Source organism: Rhineura floridana, chromosome 8 (assembly GCF_030035675.1).
Source record: "Rhineura floridana isolate rRhiFlo1 chromosome 8, rRhiFlo1.hap2, whole genome shotgun sequence".
Classification (NCBI taxonomy): domain Eukaryota; kingdom Metazoa; phylum Chordata; class Lepidosauria; order Squamata; family Rhineuridae; genus Rhineura; species Rhineura floridana.
The window spans coordinates 28513745-28528789 of record NC_084487.1 but is presented as its reverse complement, the minus strand read 5'-3'; the positions used below and the strand labels follow the sequence as shown (position 1 = coordinate 28528789).

At 40.6% G+C, this 15045-nt stretch overlaps 1 protein-coding gene across 4 annotated transcripts in view; it reads right to left on the bottom strand.

Moving 5' to 3' along the window:
- Positions 1-223: 223 nt before the first annotated feature.
- Positions 224-15045, bottom strand: part of DNM1L (dynamin 1 like) — a 46163-nt gene continuing 31341 nt past the window's right edge. For 2 of the 4 annotated variants that reach the window (XM_061638729.1, XM_061638730.1), the window contains 13 exons: positions 14369-14489; positions 13105-13236; positions 11738-11944; positions 11430-11550; positions 11078-11233; positions 9517-9606; positions 9053-9145; positions 6929-6985; positions 6585-6662; positions 5485-5652; positions 5229-5338; positions 4160-4319; positions 224-3535 (listed from right to left, as the gene is read on the bottom strand). In XM_061638729.1, coding sequence (XP_061494713.1) covers positions 3479-3535; positions 4160-4319; positions 5229-5338; positions 5485-5652; positions 6585-6662; positions 6929-6985; positions 9053-9145; positions 9517-9606; positions 11078-11233; positions 11430-11550; positions 11738-11944; positions 13105-13236; positions 14369-14489 — 1550 coding nt within the window. In that variant the 3' untranslated portion in view covers positions 224-3478. The remainder of the gene's footprint in view (positions 3536-4159; positions 4320-5228; positions 5339-5484; positions 5653-6584; positions 6663-6928; positions 6986-9052; positions 9146-9516; positions 9607-11077; positions 11234-11429; positions 11551-11737; positions 11945-13104; positions 13237-14368; positions 14490-15045) is intronic. The other 2 variants (XM_061638731.1, XM_061638732.1) reach the window with 1 other exon arrangement.

The window sequence follows — 15045 nt, the reverse complement described above, 5'->3', positions numbered from 1 at the left end:
TTGTCATGGTAGATAAGAGTTTACCTAGCAAAGTTTGGGTTAAATTTTACCTCTTTAAAGAACACATACAGAGCCTGCTTGTACAAATGAGTAGCTTGCCAGTTTTTCAACTTTTGAAAAGTTAGTAACTTCAAATGTTGTCTTAACAGAATTTGAAACTGTGGCCTAGTGTTTACCCCCACACTTTTAACAGTGATCTCAACAAGTGACATTAAACTGACCATACTTTGAAAAGTGATTTATTGATGTAAAACTGTCGCTTTCACACAGTCAGCTTTATTTACAACAGTAACTACATACATGTGGTACTGATGCTGGATGCCTGCTCTTCAATCTTTATAAGCTAATGATCTTCAATTTACTAATTTTCGATGATCATAAATTGCACTGGACAATTTTTTAAAATATGTACAGCTATATCAGAAGACTTCCATTGCCTTGGATACATTATGTTACTAAAGATAGGAAGAAAAATCACTCTAAATGCAGTCAAAGTACATAGTATGTACCTAGCATGCTAATTTTATAAAAATTTGGTGTGCTGTGTCCTGTGCAAGCAGTACTGAAAGTATTCATACAGCATTATGAGTATTCATTAGCTGTTTTAAATTTATTCACAGCTGCTAATACTGTGACTGCTTTGAACTACGCAAGATTGAAATTGTCTATTTGCAAACTTCAAGGCAGTGTGAAGAGTTAAGGTTTTGATGGGCAATCCGATCTTTACTAGGAAACTTTTTTATTGCCCCAAAGCTGCATTCCCTCATCTAGCTCTTCAGGTGCCACATGCCTCATGTGGCCATGGCCACCCCTGCAAACATACACCATACCCCCCCCCAAATAGGCTTGAAAAAAGAATTTTAGTGTTTTTTCAAGCCTAATTGCTGAAGGGGTGGTGTGTGATGTTGAAAATGTGGGTTAACCTTCCCTCCCAGCAGCATCCTCAAGGTAGACAGACCCCCACCCTTAAGATGTCTGTTGGAGCCAATAGACCCAAGCCTAATTGCAGCAGGGGTGGGGTGAAGAGAGGATGGTGCAGGTCAAGCAAGGAAGCTCCAGGGGCTACATTTGGTTGGCAGGCTGGCAGTTGCTCATTCCTGATGTAGGTGAATGTTTTTTCAGGGCAAGATTCCCTTTAGGAATTCTAACAGAGTTGGTTATCCATCTGTGATCTATTCTATACTCTCAACATCTTATCTTTGAAAATGTAGCATGTGCTTCAAAATCCATCGTTACCATAGAAGTGTCATGAACTGAGATGCAGTATCTAGGCTGGAAAGTTTGTTTCTGCCCTACAACCTTATGACCTAGAAATAGTATCCACCTCTAAGGACCACTTAAAGGGGGTATTTATGAATGACAATATGTGCCAGAATAGGAATAGGGTGATTGTATATTTAAATGCTTTATTCACACTTTCGTACACTATCTTGAAATCTTCTGATGAGGGTGAGGTTTTAAATCAGAGATGGGAAATCTTTGGCCCTTAGATGTTGCTGAACTACAACTCCCATCTGCCCTAGCAAGCATGACCAAACGCCAGGGCTGATACGAGTTGTAGTTCAGCAAAATCTGGAGGGCTAGACCTGATTTATACTATCAGTAGGTTAAAAAAAAAAAGTGTGGCTTCTGCAAGGTTTCACCTTTGACAGACAATTACTTGTTAGTCAAGCATGAACGCTGCAGTCTACATTTATACCACCATCAGTGTTGAATGTTGCTGTAGTAGAGTGTTCCCGTTCCCTAAGATACCCATTCCGGCCTTCTGTCCATCTGGCATCCCCCATCCCCCCCCCCAAATGTCAGTCAGCACCATTTCATGGCCACTGGGTATACTTATTCTTCTTTGGCTGTTTGAGGGTTTCCCTTGAGATTAGCTAGCTAGAGAGTACTTCTGCAAACACTGGATTTCCCTCAAGCAGCCTAATGCCACCCTCATGTGCTTGGGGTGCTGCCTTTTGGCTACATAAGCAATGGCACGAATGCCTAATCATAATAGAGGGAATGAGATAAGAGGTGATTCTAAGTTGGCAGATGCTAGTGCGGCTTCATTCAACTTAGAAGGAATTAAGTTACCTCTCAGGAGAATAACATAGCACTTCCTACTGAGTTTAGTACATACCTTGCCCTACAGATTTGTCAAAGCTGCAGAAGTTATTTTAAAGCACAATTTTATTTTCCTATGTTTGCTGTATGATTTTTAGGGAGGTGAAGTGCACACACACTTAATGGCACCATTGCATTTAAGTTTCAATATAATATAAGGGGAGGAAGAAGACAGCAATAGCATGTTTTCAAACTGCTACTGAATGTTTTAATTAAATATAAAAAACCTTTTGTCTCAATTGTATTTAAGATCAGATTAATATTTTCAGCCTGTAGTGCAAGAGCTGAGTGGATAAAATCCTATACACAATATGTGAAGCCCAAGGGTTTATTCCCTCCCCCCCCCATACACTGATTGAGTAAGGCAGTATGGCTGCTTAGGATACACACGTCACAGTGAACTAAAAACACGGTACTTCAAACGTGACACATATTTTTCCTCCATGCAGGAAGAGTGTCATGTGTGAACAGACCTATTGTGTTTTAAACATAAAATTTATAAAATCTTCAGGAACTAATTACTGTTGATTTTGGTGAGTATGGTAGATAGTCAAGCAAGTTATCACACTGACACCTAAAATTAGCTTGAGAACATAGTAATGGGTCGGAGCCATTAAATTAATCTAAGAAGCAGCTGTCTTTACTTCAATAGTTTCTAAAGGTTCTTTACCTCGTTCCACAATTGTTTAAGAGAAACCTGATCTGCCACAATACTTTTTAATGTTGCTGTTTTTTAGTCTGGATCTTAAGTTGATGGTCCAGGTTTCTTGGTCCCAGCCAGGGGGATATAGGATTCTTCAAAATTCTGATTATTTAGCAGAATCTCTACTTATTCCGTATGTATCTAGCTAAAAGGACACAAATAACCAATGCAGTTTGTAAGTTGGCCAAATATTTCTTTTGACATTCTAAAACATGAGGGTACACATTACATAGTTATCAGGCAGTATTTCTACTGTGCCGTTTATCCGCTTGAAATTTTAGAGTGCATGCAATTTAATTCATACTAAAGAAAATATTGTGTTGTCGTTTGTTCATGGTTGAAAAACCTATATTGCAAATCCAGCTGAAAAGGCTACATCACAATACTACACTGTTCATCCTATCCACAGGCAACTCGTTTAGCAAGCCAGGCACTGGAATTTTTACATGGTTCTTTCTCCAAGTCCAGGTCAGTCCGGTCCCTCAAAGGAGAACAGACTTGGGACTCGTTTTGTGAAGTACAGCATTCTTTCTTGTCCATAAAAAGCCAAACTGAACTGTCTTTACAGGAGGAGATTTATACATGCTGCAGTACACACAGAAGTTCATAAGTATACAACAGCTAGCAATTTTCAAGTCATCCATTTCTTCACCCAGTTGGAGAAACCATTCACCAAAGGTGTGTCTCTCGAATCTCAGCAATAATCTGACTGGCTCGTTGCAAGGCCTATCAAGAGAACAGAGAAATAATTGAATTTCCCACCATATACTTGTTCAGTCACAGGCAGAATTTATATCAGAGCACTGTACCGAAGAAATAAGCATAAAATATTAAAAGTAAAGTATTGTATAAAAGTAATACAATCAAAGTAAAACAAAATAACACTAAAAGACAATCAGTGAACAATAATTAAGCAGCAACCAGGGATGGTAGCACTAGGGGGATGGGAACAAAGCAATGGCCTCAGTGGGCCCTGCATGGCATGGGGAGTGTGCCCACGAATGCCGGCCCTACACACGCAGGATTCAAGGAGGCGAGGGCTGATGCTGACTGGAAGTAATGCATCTGACTCATAAACCAAGCCAAAATTCTATTTATTGTTGATCATGGCTATGGCACACATGTACACATAATCCTGTTCTCTCCATTATTCTATCTGGGATAGCAAAAATCCCCGTATCTTGGCAAGAGAGTGCATTGGCTGGATCTTAAGTTTTGATTATGCTAAGTGGAGAGGCTCACTATGACAGCATGAAAAAATCTATACTAGTCTGCTATACACAGCATACAACTAACTTTGCAATGCTTCACAGTTTTCTTAACTTGTGAGAGAACAAAAGTCTTCAGTACCTGTAACATGTCGGCTGCCTCCTTCCTGCGCTGAGCCATGTCCTCTGATTCAGTCAAAAGGTCATCTAGCAATAAGGCTTTGTACAGCTGTCCCACTAGCTCACTCTGAAGAGAGTCTTTCACGTGGTTAACCAGAAAATGCATCACTGCTTTTGGCACACTGCAGACAAGCAGCAATAGATCAAGCACGCACACATTACAGCCCTAAGGATTAGCTCCTCAAGAACAAAGGCGAGGATTTCACTTTCTTTCCTAAGCAGCTAAATGTACAATTTATTTATTTGTTCAATCCAGTAATTGTCATCTTAAAACAAGAGACTGTTGCAGAGATTTCACACATGGAGTTATCAAAAATCTCTGTCCCACAATCTAAAATGCGGAGGGGGGAAGAGAATAAAACTGGAGGTAGATTGCAGTTTTAGGGAGAGCTGCCATAAAATTATTATCCCCAGGAAGAACCATCAAGATAAAATTAAGCTAGGAACTAGGGTAGCTAAAAAGCATTACTAGAATGCTGCTATTTTATTGTAACTTATGGGCAACATAAGCCATACCCAAACAGAGCCATTGAAATCAGTGGACTTGCTTTTTGTGTTCATTGATTTCAATGGGCCTACTCTGAGGAAGACTAACATTGGTATTTATACTTCTAACTTATGGTTGCTTTCATATTTTGTAAGCTTACTTGACTATACCGCTGCAGGAAAGCAAGGTATAAATAAAAATGTATATTTTTTATGTTTAAAGAAATCTTAAAAATAACACCACTCAAGACAACATAGCAACATTTGTGTCCATGCTAAAACAATAAAATTCATAGCTAGTTTTATGAAACAACTACGGTGGAGGAAAGAGCCATTTTAATTGTGGGTTTGGGCATCTGAGATGGAAGTTGAAATCATATTTGGCTTTTCTTGTGCAGGTCATTTTCCCTTGCCCAAATCTGTAACTACACACAGCTGCTCAACTGTATTTAGTTTTTAAACACTAAAAACTGCTATCAGAATTAATAATCAAGTGACAATGTGAGGGTCAAAACAATCACTTATGAAAAAGAAAGATTGCTAACCTGTCTTGTATGTTCTTCCTCACAATTAGGAAGTAGGATTTGATAAGGCGTTCAATCACCTCACAGTCTCGTTGCTCTCGGGCTGAAAGCTTACGTGCAACAGGAACAGGCTAAGATGGGGAAAAGCAGAGTCAAAAATATTTAATGAATAAGCGCTTTAATCTGACTTTTAAGTAGGACAGTCATGTTCAGACTGAACTACAGGAAGATGGCAAATACACCTGTATTTTAGAGGTGGTTTCAATGAGAAACTCACCACATCCAGCAAATTTACAGCATGGCACTTTTGAGGGCTGGCAGGTAGGACCGTTACTGGTTTTGACTTTTCCTCGGCTAATATCTCCTCAGCTCTGGATGTTTTCAACATTCCTCTCCAGTTGCCTGTTCCGGTTTCCTGGCCTCCCTCTCCCACAGCAGAGGATGTCTAATAAAAAGGAAGAATATTCAAATTTAAATTGATTATTGGCAAGACAAATGTCTTGGAAGCCTTGTGCTGAAGGGCAGGGAAGTTCTAAATTAGAACAGTGACCAGCCACCCAGTGAGCTTCATGACTGAGATGGGATTTGTACACATTGGCTCTGTTCCATCTCTTGGATTAACATGCAGACATATCTAGCTATTCCACACAAAAACCACAGGCAAACCCAGCACTATAAGTACATAAAAAAGGACCAGTTATAGTGACTGATTATAACCAAGACTGTGATTTTACATGAGAGCAGACAGCAAAGCGGGATAGCACCAAACAAAAGAGGCAGATCAATGCTTTAAAATGGCCATTTGGTGTTAGATATGCTCAGTGTGTTCTACCTAGAGACTCAGGATCATTCTTGGCTTCATAAACCATGGCCCTAGAGTGGTGATTTACAAACTTTTATGGGCCTTTCTACATTCCTGCTGCCGGATCACTGAACAGAATTCCAGCATGCTGCAAGTGATTTAGGAATAGATGTTTTAGGGCACAAGAATCAGCTCAAGCAGAGCACTCACTGGTCATAGGTCTATTGAGCCTCACAGTTGCCTTGTGCAAAATCAGTTTCCCTAGGACACACCTTCAACACCCTCATCGCAGGGACAGAATGGTAGTGGGAAGAAAGCGAAGGGAACTTTGTTCACCATTACCGAACTTCTCACTTGAGTTACGCCCTCAATAGATTTCTGAAGAGCCCTAAGGCTCCCGAGAACCGAACTTGAAATCTACTAACCTAATGTAATTAGTGAACTAGGCAACCTCATTATCTGGCAATACCCAATCTGGACAGGCAAATTCTGGCCAAAAATACCACTTCATTCATTGCCAAAATGCACCACAAAATGATTGAGCATGCAGTGGTTAGAGGAAGAAACAAACAGACCTTGCCATCAACCTCGGCAGAACCAGCAGTAGAGGTCTCCTGGGTGGATGGTGCTAAAACACCAGGAGGCTTAGTGGACTAAAGAAGGCAAGAAGGGCAGAAAATAACATCAGCATTGCTTGTCCAATTATTTTAACTGATCCTTTCTGATCCCTCTCAGTGGCTGAAATTTCAGAAAATGGTATGCACTTGCATTTTGGAATAGAACCTCCATCTCTTTATAAACTCCCCTGAAGAAGAGGAGCTTTTTAGTAATCACTGTAGGGACATTAAGATGTACATGGTTTTAAATAACACTTCAAGACATCTTCATTTCTACTAAGAACATCAGGTCACACACTCACTTTGTCTCGTGACCCAGCAGAAGGCATCTCTCTGGCTAACCTGTTCCGCCTTTGCTCCTTGAAAAAGAAGAAAAAGAAGAAGCCACCAAAAGTTGCGATTAAGTATCAGCTATCAGGGTGCATTCAAGTCTAACTGCTCTAGGGACAGCGATCTAAACCACAAGAGATTGATACCAGTTGCATAATCTCTTTGCGTAATTTTTTACACCCATCCCATTCTAGTCTAACAATTCTGTCTGCTATCTAGGCTAGGGAATAATTGTGGAAAGCCTCCCCAGAGAGGCTCACTGGGTGTCAACTTTGTGGTCTTTTTGTTTCAGATCTATTTGTTCACCAACTCCTTTAAAAGAATTCAGGATCTCCAAATCTCGGCTGTTAATATCCAGTGTGTAAATTTACTATATCTGTGCTACTAAGCTGGTTTTATTTCATTTCCCCACAGGTTGAAACACGTTTTATGTTATTTGTTTTGTTCTTCTATTTTAATACTGGATTTTATTATTTTATTACCAATGAGCCATTCAGAGAATATATGTTATTGTGCAACCTATGTAAATATAAATAAAGGAATATTGTTTTGTGGAAGGTTAAGTAGTAGCTAAGCCTGACTTGCAAAGTGAAACCTGCATCGAGACACTGCAAATATAAGTGACAATAATGGTTATTTTGCCGTTAAAATTCAGGAACCAAGACAATGAAGGCTTCTTGAAACCCAGTGTCCTCTTCCCTTCTTATCAGAAGCCATGGCAGCACATTGGTAGAGCACTTGCTTTGCACGCATGCTGTCAATCCAGTTTGAAAGGATCTCAGGTAGCAGGGCTGGAAAAGGCTTCTTCCCCAGACTTTGGAGACCAGCCTTCCACAACCTAGTGCCTTCCAGATGTTTTGGACAACAACAACTCTCAGTCTGCACCTGCATGATCGATGGCCAGGGATTACAGGAGTTGTAGTCCAACAACCTCTGGAGGGCACCAAGTCAGAGTAGACAGTATTCAATTAAATGGAACAATAATTTGACTTAGTATGAAGGCGGCTTTATATGTTCATGTCACACAAAAGGAAAAGCTGGGATGTCCTTCCTTCGTAACATTTTTTTAGTTACTTCTCCCCACATTTATACTCGTGTAATGACAGTGGCAGGCATGGTACCATATGTATAGTTCTTGGAGAGAGACAGATGAGGAGGCAGTAAAAAAGGGTATCAGGTAACATTACACAAGAATAATTTCTATCATCAAACGTTTGAACTAAAGAAACAGGTACCTAGCCTGCCTCTGTTGTAGACAGTTCCTAACATTTAAGATCAACAGAATGCTTGGTCAGCCTGAGAGAAAGCAGGAGAGAAGAAAGGGGAGATTCTCTTGCCACACAAGGGCAAAGCATCTGTTGAATTTGGTTAGAATCATAGAATTGGAAGGCGCCTAGAAGGCCATCGAGTCCAACCCCCTGCTCAGTGCAGGAATCCAACTTAAAGAATACCCGACAGGTGGCTGTCCAGCTGACTCCTGAATGCCTCCAGTGTTGGACGGCCCACCACCTCCCTATGGAATTGGTTCCATTGTCGTACCGCTCTGACAGGACGTTTTTCCTGATGTTTAGTTGAAATCTGGCTTCCTGTACCTTGAGCCCATTATTCTGTGTCCTGCATTCTGGGACAATTTTTAATTTCGTGATTTTTAATTCAGAATACCAGACTGGACAAAGTCTGTACAGACCTACTCTAGTCTGTAGATATAACACAACCGTTCAAAGGCAGCAGACCTTTGATTGCTGAATGGTGCGGTCAGGACACAGAATGGCTAGCACCACCTTCCCAGCTTCTTAAAATGAGAGACTGCAATACCCAACCCAGGCAAAGTAATTATTTTGTGTTTTTTTCAGTTGGGACTCTCACTAAAGACAGAAGTAAGGGTGATGTCCATTGATTTCAATGGATCTACTCAGAGTAAAACTGATGTTTGATACCACCTATAGAGTCTTAACTCACATTACAGCAGTTAATTTGAAAATCTGCTATTACTGGGAAGAACAAAGTTTGCAAAGTAGAACATATATGTGCACAAGATGGGAGACCCATTTGCAATTAACAGATAAAAACAAAAGGAGATTAATTTCTTCCCTTACCTCTATGTTGTTGTTTATTAGCCCACAAGCATCTGCAAAATCTGGATGTTTAGTGTTGATATAGGCCAACTCAATGGCTACCAAATTGTGAACCTATGAGAAAGAAAATCATTCAGAGTTCAGAATTTTGTCTGTTGAAGTCATCATTAGGTAAGAATTCACAACAAATAACCCTTAGAATTTTTCTCAGAAACAAAAACAGCCATAAAATGTAGTTTGACTACACAGCACTTTAAAATCACAATCAAGCTTTATTTATGGAGAAAGCAGTTCGTCTGCAAAAATTCCATCAGAAATTCCACGCAATTCAGCTACAAAGCTATTATTCTAAATCCCCAAATGACTCTTTAAGCATTAGCCTAATTAGGCCCACATTGGAACATGCCAGCCAGATCATACCATTTCCACCAATCCTCTGCATTAAAAGGAACACACAACTGCACACAGCAACCACAACAGATTACCATTTCGTTTGTAACTGGTAGCCTTCGACGCAAAAGACTAGTCACAACCTCAACGATAGCATCATGGAGTTTTGGAAACCTCAGCAATTCCTGAATGCAAACAAAACAATGAAAGAGTTTAATTTTTGAAAGCATTTAATTATCAGACTGAATGAACTAGAAGTTCACAGGAACCAAACAAACAACAGGGATGGCAAGGAATCCTCTCCTGACATTTCTGGTTTCCAGGGACCTACTGGAATATTCTATAATTTACAGTCTAAGAATATACTAAATGGAATCCTGGTGTTGAGATACTGAAGTCATCAGAAAGCTCAAAGTTCAGGTGGGGGCAGAATGAAAAAATCTGCAGAACTGAACAATTCCAGTCCAGCAAATCTACAGTCCATAAGGGCTGCTGCATTGCAGTGACTAAATCAAGATGCACATAGATGTAACACCATAGGATACAGAATACTTGTGCAGGATGTTCTAGGCTATTTTGGGCTTTACAAACCACGTAGATCCCAAAGACCAGCACAGAGTGTGCAACACCATCAGATGGACCCTTTAAGGCAGGGGTAAACAACATGGTGCCCTCCAGATGTTGGACTATTGTTTTGATAATCCCAGACCATTTGCCATGGTGACTGGGGCTGACAGGAGTTGTATTTCAACAACATCTGGAGGGCACCATGTCGGTTAGCCCTGTCTTACGATCAACATGCATTGACACTATCCTCACTCCTGGGTGTGCACTTCAGCATCAAGGCAAGATTCATAAGCTCAACAACTTTGGAACACTTTTAAGAGAGAATCATCATATACCCTTTTTCATTATTATTATTATTGGGACACATTTTTCTCAGCGCGAGCACCAAATGGAGTAATGAGAAGCACAGGCTCTTCTGAAGTACTAATTGTGCTACCTCATTTCAGACCTGCATGGCTAGCTGCAGGAGTTCAAAGACTCCCAAATAGGGAACCTCTTGTAGGACAGAAAAAAGTGTGGGAAAACTGCCCTTCCCATTTCAACAGCATATTCCTCCATGCTCTGCAAAGCCTGAACCAAACCAAACACGCCTCTTAATTTGTGCATACAGGAGTGGGAAACCTTTTTTCAGCCTGGGGCCACATTCCCTTAAGTGCAACCTTCTGTGGGCTGCATACCAATGATATGACAAAAGTGGGTCACTCTTCATCTTCCATCCAGGAAAGGAAGAGATATCACAGTTCAAGGACTCATTCACTAGATGAGGGCACAAAGCAGGGATGAACAGAATCCCAAGGGCCAGACAGATGCCTGGAGGGCCACATTCATACACACCCTGGGCCTGAGGCTCCCCAACCTTGCTATAATACGAGAACGCCTACGTACACACACAATCCTGCACAAACCCATATTAGTGCTCATGCAATTGTCAAGGTAAAGTTTACACACCAGTCCCCTAAACAAAAGAGCTCCTTTATGTCAATGGACACTGCCAAATAATGCTTCCTCATATTTGGAGTCTCAACATAGATTTTCCACTATTCTGGGATATTACACATAACACATTTGCAGATAGGTTTCTCCTTTTACCTGTGTACTGTAATTGCTACAATGCTGAATAATCCTCTGCATTTCCTCGTGAACAAGCTCGACACATCGCAAGCTGGGCTCTTCCAATCGTTTGATTTGCCTCTTGACCAGCAGCTCAAATGAAACTTCAGGTACAAACAAGGCCGGGCGGGGACCCTAGCCAGGTCAAAAGGAAAGATTCAATACAATAAATAGCTTTTATTCTATTGTAATATTGTCTTCCAGGGTGTTGTTGCTACTTCCCAAGGCAGCACCATATTCTACAACTATTGTAACTCCACCCAGCACAGGGTGCAGGTTTAATAAAGGGGCGTTGCACCTTATACAGAGGTTAAAGAAGGATAATACCTACAGTAGCATTTCTAATGGCCGTCAAGATGTCAATGGTGTTAAGGCCACCAAGTGGATCAACTGATTCTAAGGTACGCCCAAAGGTTTCATGAAAAATGTAGCAAATCCTAGCTCCACCGCATCTGAAGAATGAAAACAAGAGTAACTCAGATAACAGTAAGAAAAATGGGGAAGCTAAATTGTATTTCCTATACTTAAGCTCATGTGACTTATAAAAATGCAGCAATTTCAATTTGAAGCTTAATTGCAGTGCTTCTAAACCATCCATCATCCATGGCAACTTGACTCCCAAACAGAACTTGTGCTTACAGTTCTGAAGTCTCTATGTATTTTGCTGTCCCTTCAATGGTGTTGCAATATTCAGTGGCAAATTTGGTAATCAGCTGTAGCAACGTGGCACTCTTGTCATCCACAGGCTCTCCATAGCTGTTCAGCAGAGACTGATACTGAGCAGCTAGAACATTGATTCTGGTTTTCAGTTCTGGTAAGCAATCCCTGATGTGATGCATGAGTAACCTAAAAGCAGAATTTGGGAATAAAATACTTTTAGAAAGACAACCCCAAACATCCAATCCACTTAGTTTTTCATTCATTCATTTTAGTTATTAAGCAAGTGGGACTCTTATCACAACAATAACTTTAAATGCCTAAAATTTCATCAGTTTAAAGCCATCAGGATTCTATGCTACTGCAGTTTGGCTGAAAACACAACATACAGAGATTTTGATGGTCAAACATAGTAGGGAGGTGAAGGGCCATAGCTCAGTGGTAGAGCATCTGCTTTGGATGCAGATGTTCCCAGATCCAATCCCCAGCATTTTTAGGTGGAACTGGGAATGTACCCAGTGTGATATCCTGGACAGCTGCTGCCAATAGATGATACTAAACTGGGTGGATGGACAACTCAGTATAAATAGCAGCTTTCTATGTTAAGGAACTTCATGATTTTAATTAGGGCCAAACTTGACATGATGCAGGAGACCCATGATTAGGATCTCCTGCATTTGTTTGTTTACCAATTAGCAGCTAGTGTGGTTTGCAATCCAAAATTCAGCATTGTAAACAGAGTTGTAGGCACATACATCACTACACAAGCAGGACAAGTTCCACAAGTGCAACAGAACTTCCTTTCTCTCTCCTCCCCCAACACACCTTCCAAATCTGCTCTGGGGGCTCTCGCAATTTTCTGAAGCAGATTTTGAGGTGATGCCAAGGTGTGGGGAGGAAGGGAGAAGAAGTTCTGTTGTGCTTGCAGAAGTTGTTCCACTCACACAATGACTTGGCAGGATTAAACCCAAAGCGCTTAGGCTGAGTTTTAACATATAACTCTTGCAGTAACCCTTTATTAATGAGGACAATTCATTCTCCATTTGGCATATCTAAAGAGGGCAGGGAGGAATCAGATGAAAGCTGGTCATTAACTTATCAGAAAAGATGAACACCTACACCAAATCATCCAATGCCTCCCAAGTAATTGCTAGTTTTCTATTCACTGCCTGCATACAAGGCTCAAAACTGCAAAAGAACTGAAAGTTTCAGGATGTTGCCACACATCTGACCTTTACATACCAGCATCACTAGCCAAGTGCAAGAAAGTTGTATACCACTGGGATGGGCCAGAACAAGTCAAAACAATTCCAACTGGGGAAGTCCTGGACCAAAGCAGTTTCTTGTACCTGTTGAGTGTCCTAGCAAGGTACTTTGTGCCATTCCGATTGGCTAGAGAGGGATACTTCTTCTGGAGAAAAGCATACTCGTCTCGAATTGAATCAGTGACACTCTTCTTGTTGTTAATATCCAACTGACTCCTAAAAAGTAGATAGAAAATTAGCTAATTATTATGCATTTTGCAGCAATGATTTTATACTTTACAGGCTACCATCAGGCACTGGTCCTAACTGTGCTGTTTAATTTAGATTCTATTTCATATTCTTCTCCTTTTGCCATAATCTGGTTAACAAGTTCTTCTGGCTTAGAAAGTACAGTCACTGTATGCCATGACTGCTTCGAAAATGTCACAGTGTTGTGTCTGATTGATTTATTTAACTTAAAATTTATATACTGCTTGATTGTAAATAGAACCTCTAAGCAGTTTAGAAAAAATAAACATTAAAATTGTCAATAAAAGACGAAGTTAAAAACAAGTAGCTAAAAAATTGAAAATATAATTAAATTCAACAGTTAAGCTAAAAACAGATTAAAACAGATGCCAACTTCTACATGTCTGGATAGGTTTGCCTGAACAAAAATGTCTTTAGCAGGTACAGAAAAGAGTACAGTGAAGGTGTCTGCCTTATGTCAATAGGCCAGGAGTTCCAAACCGCAGGTGATGCCACACTAAAAGGTTGATTTCTTACAAGTACAGAACAAATACTAGGTGGCACTTGTAATGGTGCCAGTTCTGCAGATTGAAGCAGTTGCTTGTGACTGTATAGGGTATGGCAATCCCTTAAGTAAACTGGTCCCAAGCTGATAAGGGCTTTATATACTAATAGTAACACCTTGAATTTGGCCCAGTAACAAACTGGCAACCACAAGATTGCCTGGCCAGTCAGCTACAACCAACAGACTAAACATGTAACTGGTATTAATTTTACCAGCATCACAGGAAGCCACAATTCTCCCAGGCCTTCCCAGCATATCAACCTTAGAAATTATTATTATTATTAGCATTTGTTAGTTGCTTTTTCCCAAAAATAGGACTCAAAGCGACGTACAAAAAGGAAAACAAAAACACACTGCATATGAAATAGCTTACAGCAAGTCAAACATATATAAAAATATAATGGTTACGGTTAACTAGCAATGATCCCAGAAGGGTTTGGGGGCCAAAGAACCTTAGGACTGCAAGGGCCTCTACCCCCCTCTCACAGGGCAAGACAATATGGGAAAGAAAAGCATTGCTTTGTAATGGGAGGACCAAATTCTCATGCCGCTCACCTATTCACCACACCAATGATGCCCAGTTTAACAGGTATCACTCTTCCCATAAGGACATCCATAGCATCAGTACCAGCATCCATGAGATCCAGCTTTGTGATCACGGCAAGGGTGCGCCGTCCTGTCAGAGCGGCAGGAAAACTGTCATTTTTACATTAAGCTGGTCATGCTTTAACTTTTTCAAGCCTAGGAAATAGCTACCCAAAGTAAAAACAAAAGGAGAAAAGGTGAAAGGGTACCCACTGAACAAGGCCATGCAGGAGAAGGGAAACTCACCATTAAAAGCATATTCAACATCAGATTAATTGCAAATTTATGCTATGGCCTGGTTCACACATTGCGCTAAGCCAAACCATGGCTTAAAGTGAGCTCCCAGGAGAAGAGCTAACAGTCGCTTTTGCTCCTTCCCTGCTATGCCGCACTGAGCTAAACCAAAGTTTGGCTTAGTGAGTCATCCAAACCTGAGCTCATGGTTAAGCTCCCTCCAGACTAAGTTTTGTGGTTAATCTAGACAGAGCACTGAGTCATGGTTTGGCTGAGCATAACGTGCACACCAAGCCATTGTGTACAGGTAGTTTATAGTCTCTCAAACTAGAGGACATATTAACTCCCCATGGTCAGTAATATAAACACTTCTTACTAACATAACATGTTTTAGGATCGACTAAAATCAGACA